We start from the raw sequence: 11,697 nt of genomic DNA on the forward strand, positions 1-11,697 counted from the left end.
AGTTTCATAATTTCCTAAATAATAGCTGGTGTTTAGCAGTTAAATACAAGAATATTCTTAAGAAACCTGGTGCTAATTATAGGAGAAACAGTTACTAAGCACCAGTATGAAGAAACAGAAAAATGATATACTAGATAAACTGTAAAATCGTTCATAGCCAGACATCAGTATTCACTGGAGTTTCCATTGCTGTAGGCAGGAAAAGCACTGAGCAATTTGTATAACATGTCAGGTTTGTGGAAATTAGTTTGCAAGTGCTGAGTGAAGTTTCAAAGCATGGAGTGTCTGTTACTTTTTGGGAATCAGTTTGAAATGCAAAGCTTAATTAACTTTTTAATACATCTGAAAACAATAACCAACACATAGCAAAAACATCAGTTCAGTGAATATTTCCTAATTACACATCAGATCTATAATGTATCACAGTTTAAAGTCATGACAAACCCAAATAAAGCATTTTAGAAACTGTATTTTGAATTCCATTACTAAACTAGTCTCTACTTACTTCCTGCATAATTTCTCCTATCAGGGTGGTCTGATCATAGAAACCCTGATGGTAAATGTACTTTTGTACAGTGTATGCTGCTGCAGCTTGTAGAGGCGAATATGAGATCCTGAGCTGGTGTTAACATGGATTTCACTATGCAGCTGTTGGCATTGGTTTTCTGTCATGTGTACATCCAATGCCTCATAAAGTGCAGTATTCCTCAGTAATCCTCTTTATTATTGACCAAATTGATTTAACCTGTTTAGGCCTAGGACTCAGAAGTATGACTAAATGTCAAAAGGCCTGAGGGCTGCAACAAATTACATAGTATGTGAATATCTGACATTTTTGTAAACATCACGTAGGTTTGTCATGTCACTGTATAGACACACATAAAAAGCTACTATGTAAGGTGACCTTTACTGAATTACTGTTTAATGTGTGTAGAGATCCTTTGGTTTCTATGATCCTTCTGCCAAATACACTCTCAGGAAGAATGGTCTTTTTTTTTAAAACCTCAGGAGTGCTTATTTGTTATAAAATGCAAAGTCACTGTAAAGCCTTTCCATTCCCAGTTATCCACCTGCATTTTGTGGCAAGTGCGTGTGTGTCTGTGCGTGTGTGTGTGTGTGCGTGTGTGTGTTTGTTCTACAGGCTAGACATCTGTTCCCGCCACCTTTTCAGTTGCAGTCTGCCTTTCTGTCTGTCTGCTGAGACAGTCTGCCTGCTTTCTTTCCCAAACACACACACACACACACACACACACACACACACACACACACATACAGTCACAGAACTTTATTCACCTGATTCATGTCAGTATTTATTCAGATGTAATAGGAACAGTTTCTTATTTCAATTTGAAGTTATTATTATTGGTTATTGTTAGTTATTGTAAAATGGAAGTGCAAACAAACACACATATGCAAAGCTATAAATGACTGACTCAGTGTGCCTTTAATGATTCATTCCAGTTCTGCGGTGCATCAATGAAAAACATCAACTGGAAACTGAGATTAAAAGAAATCGCTCAAGAAAGCTGAGTGTGTGAGTGTGTGAGTGTGTGAGTGTGTGAGTGTGTGAGTGTGTGAGTGTGTGAGTGTGTGAGTGTGTGAGTGTGTGAGTGTGTGAGGAAAAACTCCCTTTAACGGAAGAAACCTCCAGCAGAACCAGGCTCAGTTTGGGCATCCACTGCCTTGACCGGTTGGGGCTAACTGACTGCAGGTTCTTCTCGTCTAACTATGTTCTAAAGACAGTATAAGTCTGTTTGTAGAGGTCAAAATACTTTAAAATCTGTGAACATGTCATATGATTGTTCAGTGTGTCTGTCTTTCTGCTGACATCACTGACTTTATACATATCTCAAGTTGGTTTGATTTACTACGGTGGGAGGTTTCTTCCCAGTTAAAAGCATTCACACCATCTCTTATCTGTGTGTCCTATCCAGTGGTGGGATGTGGAGAAAGGAGAGGCCCTGCAGACCTTCTATCCAAAAGGAAGCGGACTGAAAAGGATCCACGTGTCATCCGACTTCTCCACCTTCGTCACCATTGACAACATTGGCATTCTCTACATCCTCCACAGGGTGGTGTGACGAAAGCCCTGCCATCACTGCTCCAAAAGATTAAAACAAACAAACAAAAACAATACAGCGCTCCGACCAAACACTTATGTTTCTTTAAAAAAACAATAGTGATACAGACACTATATTTAACATGACTGCATTAGGACGCCTAAGCTGTAATCAACAGCTCTTCCGCACACACACGTACACACTTCAAAGATTTAGTTTACATCTCCAGTGCAATCTTCCTACATTCAGGCTTACATTGGGCCACAGCATTACAATAGAGCATCACCTACATATACTTTTAGTACAGGACTCTGCTAACTTGACTTACACCAGCTTTAAGTGAAAATTGGTCCAGCATGCAACTGTTGGGAGTCTAGATGCATGAAAGATTTAATGCATTTACCAAACACAGACACAAGCCAGTGATCTGATGATGAAGTCTTAAGTAGATATTTCAAATCATCAATAAATAAAGAGGTGAATATCACCAGGCTGAATATGTGTGATAGTTGGATCACATCAAATGTGAATAAATGTTAATCCATATTCTATCTGAACTTTACTGCATAAGGTCTGAGAGGTTTTCCACTACTCTGTCTGTAATAGGTAGAAGCTACTGTGCATGTCTGTGGATCTGTAGACGTCATGAAGTGCATTCAGCTCATCTATGGTGCTTTTTTTTTTTACTTTAATCTTTTATGTTTGTGTCTGATGGTAAATCTAAAATTTATCTTTGTATAAAGAGTTTTGAGCCTTTTATTGACACTGCAGCCTTAGTCTGAGTGAGAACGCTGTAGGTACTAGAGGATGTGTGTGTTTTTGTGAGACTGTTCCAATCCACCAGCACAGACAGAACTTCTGGTGCTCTTTCATAAGCACAAAACATTGATGAAATAATTAAGTTGTAATGATTAAACATTTAGAATTGAATCCATTTTTTAAAAGACATTATTCTATTTGTATATCCAAACTATTTGTACTTCTGAACGTAGATCAAAGCTGCAGTATGTGCATTAGGATGTATAATTTATAATAATAATCTGATTTTCACTTGTTAAAGTTAAGTCACTTTTTAAGCTTTAATTGCCTTTTTTATTTTGTTGTGCTTCTTTTAACTCTACATACAACTTTTTACACACGTTTTTAATCTGCACATTGTCTGACTACTGAGCTTTTTGCTGTTCTGAGCATGTTGAAGCAGGAGGTACAGTCTTTTATCAGGCTTCAGCATTAATGCAACCAGCACATGTCCTTCCTGTTAAAACACTGAGGTCTCCTCAGGATGTATTGATACTGTAATGTGAGTGTAATTTATAATAGATTACAAACTTCATGATGTTGGTGTCTGCTTCAGTTTCCTTTTTGTAACGACTGTGGAATCCCAGTCTGCCTGAGTCTGTGTCACCCTTTTTGTCCTCCATCACCTTCAGCTTCTGCTCCAAATGTCACACTGAGAAAATGAAAGAAGGAACACACTGAAAGTCATTCATGTGGCTCGGACCAATGACAGACTTGTCTATTAAGTTTTTTTTTTTTGTAAAAATATATTCAGGACAGTTTTAAATAGTTCACTCTGGGGATTTGTATTTATGTTGCTGGATATTTTATATGATTCTTTCGGTATTTTTTACAGTCTGCGTATTACATTTTGGTTATTAAGGCCAATAGTAAAATGAAATGTGTTTTCCTCCAGAACTTTATGGCAGTAGGGTCTCAGAGGAAAACCTGTCCTTCCTGTGAGTGAGCAATCAGCTCACCTGTGCGCATTTCCGGACACGTGGCCTGAGAAACAAACTAACATCACGGTTAGTTGGGTTTTCCAGTAAAAACGACCAATTCTGAGCTGTGGCTGGACTCTAATGTTACGAAGTACAGACAGACAAACAAACAAACAAACAACCAACAAACCAACCAACTGCTGGTTTCAGGTAAGACAGCTCGCTTTTCTTTCACCAAATATTTGCTGCTAGCTAACAGGTAACTCATACAGGTCGACAATGAAGGACGTGTAGAGCAAGTTGTTGTTCAGCTTTGAAGTTTGTGTGCAGCTAATTTTTATTTTACTAGTTAAATCTTGTATTTAAACACGCTGGTGTTCAGGTTTGAAGCAGCTTGGTGATGTTAGCCCGATGTGTGTTTGCACTTGAAGGCTGCTGGTGCTGCTGTGTTGGGCTGGTTGTTACTGAGGTTGTTAAAAGTCTTATATCCACGATAGACGCATTGCAGAGATGTGTTTCTGTGCTTGTTTATATTTTCATTTTTCTGGTTTTTGGAACCACGTCATTTCTCAGAGGTTTGCGTTTCTGCAGTGAAGTTAGTGAATAGTTTATATATCTGGCTACTCGTAGACTCAAAACTGCAGTTTGTATTAGACTTTATACAGTTTGTTTTTGCATATTGGCGCCTGAATGAGTGGGAGATGTTGCTGTGGTGCAGTGTGTTTAGTTTTGGGCCTGAAGTATTAGCCACTTGGAATGACTGTCCAAGTTTAAGCTCCCTCTTGAAGGTGGACCCATCATGTGCAGCCCATAGTCCACATATACAGGGTGTTCATAAAGTCTCAACAATTTAGAAAAATATATTACAAAAGCAAATGAACAGACAAATATGTGGAAATTATTAGAAAATGAGGAGTAGATACTGAAGTTTTTTTTGCCTCATTTAATACACCTCTATGTGGGCACCATTAGTTCCACGAAGCACATCAACACAGTACTCGATTTCTTGCCATGTTTGCTGTAGCATAGCTCCATCAATGGTGGCAATGGCATCAGTGGCTTTAGATCAGTGATGTCCCGAATCTTTGTTCGATACACGATATGTTTAACATAACCCCATAGAAACCCCCTTTGATAACCACTGACTACATAGAACAAATCTGATTAAGAGATCTCATCAATTGCCTTTGTAATATATTTCTTTAAATTGTAAAGAGACTTTATGAACACCCTGTATATTCATCCTACATCCTACATGCTGACATCACTCCACTGAGGCTGGACCACAGTCTAGACTGCAGTCTGGATGACAGTTCACTTGGAGTAGCCCTGCATCACTCGGTGTAGGCTGCCATCCAGTTCTGAGCTGTGTGTTACTGTAGAGATTACTGAGGCAGCAGTGTGATTCATCGGGGCCTAGTTTGATTTCTGTGTGACAGACAGGTGTGGAGGGATGGCAAGAGGTGTGATCGTGACCATCTGTAGTTACCTCATGATCCTGGAGGCAGAAATTGTGGTTGTGTAATTAATGTAGTGTTGTAGCCTGTTGCAGCAGTGTCAGTGAGAATGCAGTGTTTACTGTAGGAGGTTGGGCAGTTTTGCTGACCAATATTATGTGTATTAGTGTCATTTGAGTTGCGACTCTTTCTATCACCTGATTTGATTGTTCCAGGCACAATCACAGTTACATATATTTTTATCCTGCATTAATAGTTTCAGATAATAAAATATAGTAGTTTTCTGAAAATTAAGAATCATGCAGTGTTGTGTCAAAAAAAACCCCATCAGTTTAGCTCAGATTTATTGATGTTACATCAGTAGTGGTACTGTTCACAGCCCTACACACCTGAGCTGCTGCAGACGGGAATAGAGCCCTATAGACCTTATCTGGGCGACATTACCGACTTATTCTAGCTAAATTCATTAGATATTCTGGGCCTGCAGAGCGTCAGGGCTTACAGTCAGATTTGGACATGGTGTTCGAATGACCTATTAATGCAGCTTTGCCAGTTGTCTGTCAACTTCAGTTCTTTCTATTTATATACTGTCATCTAGCGGGTGATGTAAAGTTGTCCAGATTTTCTGCTGTGAAAGCAGCTTTATTGGGTTGTATATTCTCAGTGAGGTCTGAACTCTGTATTTCCAGGTGTTGAAACCCAGGAAAGAAAAGACTGGGTAAAATTTATGGTGTTGTTTTTCAGAGGCGGTAGATTAATGTCTCCTGCATGAAACACAAATGATTGAGGAGTTTTTAGTCATGCTCCAGCTACAATTAAACACATTTGCATATGTGCAAAGAGAGCTTATGTTTGATTTTAGCATGCAGTTAGCCTTGAGCCTATATGAGGGAAGGCTGGGTGTTTTAAACTAATCTTTTCCACCTGTGTAGATGACTCTGCCAAGTTCAGATAATCAGCTGTGATTCCTTTTGCTTCCAGTGTAAATTAAACATATCTGATAGTTTCAACTCCTGAAGGGGGGGATTAGTTTGAAACAGCAGATTCATCTAGTGTGTGTATTAAATGCCCTTATTATTCCTCCTGCATAATTCTGCAGCATCGTTCATGTGGCTTTTTTTAAAGAACATATCTACAGTATATATTATATTCCACAACTTGTTTCCTCTTTTTTTTTTTTTTTTGTGAGTGGATTTTCATCACCATGTGCGTTTACGCACTCTTCAGTCTTCATGGGAATGGTGTGAAGTTTAAAGTGTGGTTGAGGTGTGAGCTAACCTCATTAATTCTGCTCTCTCCTGCTTAATTAATCTCTGTCTGCTGCTGAAGTAATTACAGCTATCTGGCTGTCTGAGTGTCTCTACACCGCTGACACCACCTTCCCCTCTTGGTTGGAGCTGGGCCAGGGTTTCCTTTCTGCAGTCTCTGTCATACTATAAGCTAATACACTGTGGCATGACCTGGAGTTAAAAGGAGCCGAGGCTTTGTGCTTTGAGCCCCTGAATATTGTCTGCCTAGTGTTTCAGGAGTAAAAAAACTGATTCTGCTGCTGCACTCACAGGTTAATTGTTGCTCAGAAATGTTTGAGCTGATAATCTTGTCTCTAATTGTTTTGATTTAAAAGTAAGCACAAAAAAACATGGTAAGAGATAAATAAGAATTTATTTTGGATGTTCATATTGCAGCTCACTCCTGCCTAAAGTAGTTTATAATGTAAAGTTCAGAGGCCTGATGTAGCATCAGTATCTGTTCAGGGGTGTATGCTAATGTGAGGCTGACAATTATCCCTTGTAGTTTCCTGGTTGCACATCGACTCCCAGGAGACGTAAAAAGGTTCAGTTTCAAAAGAGCTAAGCTCGCCTCCGGCCTTCTGTCTGCTGTCTCAGACTTCCATTTTGTTTTCAGTCCCTCTCTGCTCCTTTTCTTCACTCTCCTTCTTTCCTCTCATTCATTTTTCATTGTTTGCTAGTTCTAAAGCTGGTGGCTACTCATTGTGCAATCGTGCGTTCGGGTTTTCGGGTAGCCAACCAAACACACACCGACACACGTGCACACTATACAATCACATATGTATGTGGATGTTCTCAGGGGAGAGAGGTGTGAGGCACGTCTGAGTGTGGGCTTGTGTTCAGAGGCAGTGCTCAGAGAGGGATATGACTGCAAATAATTATTTTAGAATTTGATTGAGGCTTTGGATGCACAGACAATACATGTTAGTAATAAGATGAGATAAACTGTATTCATCTGTGGAGGTAAATTCAGTAGGATTGACTGGTTTTGGTGATTGGTTTTGATCTTTTCATGGGATTTGCTGACTGTATATAGAATATACCAACAGGCCTAAATAATGAAAATTAAAATTAAAATCCATTAAAATTGCCCTGAGCCCAAAGTGACACCTTCAAACAGTCTGAGTAACAGTACAGGCCCCAGAGACTACGTCTTCTTTATTTTTCTTAAGCAATGAAATGTTTTTGTCAGTTTTCAGCAGATTGCACCAAATTCCAGATTGGCAGCAAGTCTTCAGCTGCAGCCCCAGTCTTTAGTCTTCAGTCTCAGCAAAGAGCCCAGAGATCACATTTATCAGCTGCAGATTCAACCTGTGAACAGATTGGGAGCATTTTCAGTCAGTGGTTTATCACTCATGACAAGTGCCTGTTCAGCTTTTTAAAGGCTCATTATAAATGTCAGTACACTCGACCATGCTGTTGGTGCTGATCCTTACATCCACATGTATTTCACAGTTTTTCAGTTTTTATAGGGCTGACTAGTCCTGTAGTGTGGCGACGTGTAAAAGAAACTACCTGTGGTGTAAATTTTGCAGTAATTGGGTTATTGTGGGCAATAACTGTCTTTAGACAGTATAAATAGAGCAGAGTGTATTTATTGATACTGTATTTCTAACCCAGCATGCACCTTAATGTAGAGTTGGGCTTTGATAGTATTTTTTATCAAACAGTATTAAATAAAACCTTTAGTTACCTTTTGACTAAGGCACAGGGACCACAATCCTGAACAGTATTTTACCCTTAAGTCCTTGGGTGCTGTAAGGCGTAGCTTACCTTAACATACCCAACATAGTACAAGTCTGTGGAAGGTTTGGACATAGTATGTCTGGGTTTGAACACATATAGGGAGTAGCTGTTGGCTCTAATAAGCTTTGGCTCCCATTGACTTCCATTGAAAAATCAGTGCCAATAACAAAGTCACGATTGTTGCCACAGTAATCATTGTGGCTTTGTCGTCTTTGTTTGAACACGCTCTTAATACTTCTAATTTTTTATGTCAGTATTTGCTCCGTAACACAACATATTAAGATAAATAACTGACCAATCAGGTGCTGCCTTCAATCCACGTCACCTTGTTCCACCTTCACGTGGAGATGGTTGACACGTTTGATTGACAGGTGGCTTTACCCAAACAGAAATCGCCGACGCCGCCATTTTATAGGTAGAATGAATTATGCCTAACAGATATTGATATTTAGTCTTGATCAGATTGTAGCGGTTGTAGCTTTAGCGGCTTTTATTGACGGTGTAGAGGGGGTCGACTGTGTGACGTCACCCATAGCGCTACGCACCGGGTTGAATGAAGCCAATTCAGTCGCCATTTTCGGCAGTGTCTTGAGAACGTTCCCATGGCGACCATTGAACCATTAGCAGCGAGTTTGTTGAACTGGCCATAGCAACAGAGTTGCCAAGTCCGCTTATTATAAGCAACTTTGGGCGTTTTTTTTGGAAAGTTGCTTCAAATTTCGGTACTCGCGAGTTACGTGTTTGTGTTTTTTGGGCTTGTTTCTAAAGTGTAGTTGCTAATTTGGGCCTGACAGGCTTTTAGCTTCATATGTTTTTTCCCAGCTCCCAGAAGAGTAGTTTGTCCTCTCACACTCCCGCCCCAGCCAATCAGACGCAGAGAAAGTCGGTCTGTTTTAATCTTATTTGGCTAAAGCGAAGCAGACAAACATTTAAATTAAAATACGTGGGGAAATGAAAAGGAAATGATTTGTTCAAAGATCAGTTAAAAGTAATAAATATGTGGATTCAGTATAATTTTTTTTCAGTGGTTTACTGTGTATGTACTTCGGACAACAGTATAATTTGATTAACAGTTGAGTTAAGTCTAGCACTCCGTCTTGTGGTCACTGTGTGAAGTTTTAATTTTTTTGACAAATGACCTTTATTGTGGGCTTGTTTCATAGGCCTGGTTGCTTGTTTCTCTCGCGAGATCTGGCAACGCTGCTTCACCACAAGGCTTAGCCTAAGGCTAAATATATTTTGCAATCCATTAACCTTATCCAAAGACTACAAATTCCCATTTTAGCTCATATTAAACTAATGTATGTAAAATGAGTACTAAATGTGTCCTAAATGATTTGATGTACTGTAAATGCACTTTAGCAGCCTCTGTTGACCTGAGCTGCACTTGTCTTTGCCATTTGCCTGTAGGTCCTTTTTAAAAGTGTAACAACAAACAGAGTTAGGTCTGTTTTCTGTCTGGAAGTTGTCAGTCAAATCCAGGCGTGCCATGTGGTGAGAACAGCCAGAGGGGCTCTGGCTCCCAAAGCATGCCAGCTCGTTCATGTTTGTTTAATGAAACCCCTCAGTGCTAAGCTTTGTTTTTATTGCATAAACAGTTCTATTCAGTTGGCTCATGTTTGCTAATGACTGATTAAATGTTCATATGTGAGCCTTCATTTGAAGTTTAAAGTTCTTTAATATTTCATTCATAGACTTGTGTACCTCTGAACTTGTGCTGCACCTGTGAGTTAGTGTCTGATGCACAAGCATAGAGTGAGCTGAGTAAATAAAATGTCTTTCTTTATGCACAGATGATGTGCAGAAAGCTTAATACCTGGCCCAGGGTCTGGGCCCTACTGAGTCTGCCTGACTCAGACGTTTGGAAATATGCTCAAAGGGCTGAGAAATGAGTCTAGTAAGGGAACAGATTGTGTTTTGGTTGTTTTAGAACAATATCTGCATCATGTGGGAAGAGATTTGTTTTATTCAGATTGCAGTGCACCTTCAGCCAATAAATGGCTGCTGTTGTGTTTCTCTATTATGTAAATGTTCTTTTAACATCACATAGAGGCTCATGGGTCATACTGTACAGGGACTCAGTCACCATGGAAACACTGCAGTTTGGTTGTAAGCCTGGTTGTCTGGAGGCCAGTGAAGGTAGTTGATTGACTAAAGGAAAAGTGACCCAGTGCAGTGCTACTAACCTGATTACTTATGAGTTTCATGACATTGTTTATAAATCTTCTATTAATTTTCATATCTTGTGTAGATTTATTCAGTTGGCCCAAATATAAATGTTTGAAATTAAGCAAGGCAGACCACAGGATTTTTGTGGCAGGCTCTAGAAAAATGTGAGTAGAATCTGAGATCAATAACCTACTGATTTATGCCAAAAAACAATTTAAAAACTATTCCTCTGATAATGAATTTATTGAGGAGTGAATACATGAAATGGCTTAAGGGTGTTAAACTTCAATCCTAGAGGGCCAATCAGAAACTACAAGAGTAGGGACAGTCAAGCTGGCAATGACTTGAATTGTGCAAAAAAATAATAACCAACCTGTGTTTCACTGTTAAGGAGCTGGGCCTGGAGCAGCAGAGGAGGGTGAGCTCTGAAGTGACTTCCATCACAGCTGAGTTCCAGATTCAACATGAGGTGAGTAACATCTACTGGTGTATGTAAGCTTAGGTTGTTATTAGATCAGTGTGACTGCAACCAGAGAGGTCGATTTGGAAAACCAGAAAAAAATTCTGGATACATTTGATCTGTTGTTAAAATCGAGCATTGAAGATTCTTTTCTTAAAATGTTTTCAGAGTAATTTTGTTCAGGCCATTTTGTCAGTAATGTGATTGGACACATCAAGTTAATTGCTGAGATGTGGGGATGCTGTAAGAGAAAAGCATTCAGACCACCAGACCGGTTCAAAGCCAACCCACCAGTTTCAGGAAAGACTTTCTGTAAACTTTGATCGACTGTAGTTGCTTTAATTTGGCATGCATTGATTGATTAATTGGCAACTATTTTTATAATCTTGTCATTTTTAAAGAATAATTACACAATTCTTGTTCTGTTCTTTGGCCTTTAGAGTGTTGGTGGAGAAAAACACCTTTTATCCTTGGAATTTTCCCTACTTGTACTTCATTACTGTCATTTTATACACATAAATACAGAATTGGATAAATTAATTGGAAAGTTAGCTAATATTGAAAATAACCTTAGTGCTTGATGGCTGACCTTTTGGCTTGTTTGAAACCGGTTTGATAGTCTGAATGTTTTCTAATCCTGTTCCCCAATTTCTGCAATGACTGGTCAGAACTACAGCAAACAAGTCGTCCAGTAAACTGTAATTAGACCTTTAAAGTTCCTTGGTTTCCCTAAAAGAACTAAAATACCTTTTATGTAGTTGTAGTGAACAGAAAGTGACAAATGAAAACGTTAGGTCG

At 39.2% G+C, this 11,697-nt stretch overlaps 1 protein-coding gene across 2 annotated transcripts in view; it reads left to right on the plus strand.

The window, feature by feature from the left end:
* The window catches only part of apaf1 (apoptotic peptidase activating factor 1), a 29,798-nt gene extending 26,405 nt beyond the window's left edge, over positions 1–3,393 (plus strand). For both annotated transcript variants that reach the window (XM_026327131.2, XM_026327129.2), the window contains one exon: positions 1,935–3,393. In XM_026327131.2, the coding sequence (XP_026182916.1) occupies positions 1,935–2,081 (147 nt within the window). In that variant the 3' untranslated portion in view covers positions 2,082–3,393. The remainder of the gene's footprint in view (positions 1–1,934) is intronic.
* The last annotated feature ends 8,304 nt before the right edge of the window (positions 3,394–11,697 follow it).

The sequence above is a fragment of the Mastacembelus armatus genome, chromosome 23 (genome assembly GCF_900324485.2).
Source record: "Mastacembelus armatus chromosome 23, fMasArm1.2, whole genome shotgun sequence".
Taxonomy (NCBI): Eukaryota; Metazoa; Chordata; class Actinopteri; order Synbranchiformes; family Mastacembelidae; genus Mastacembelus; species Mastacembelus armatus.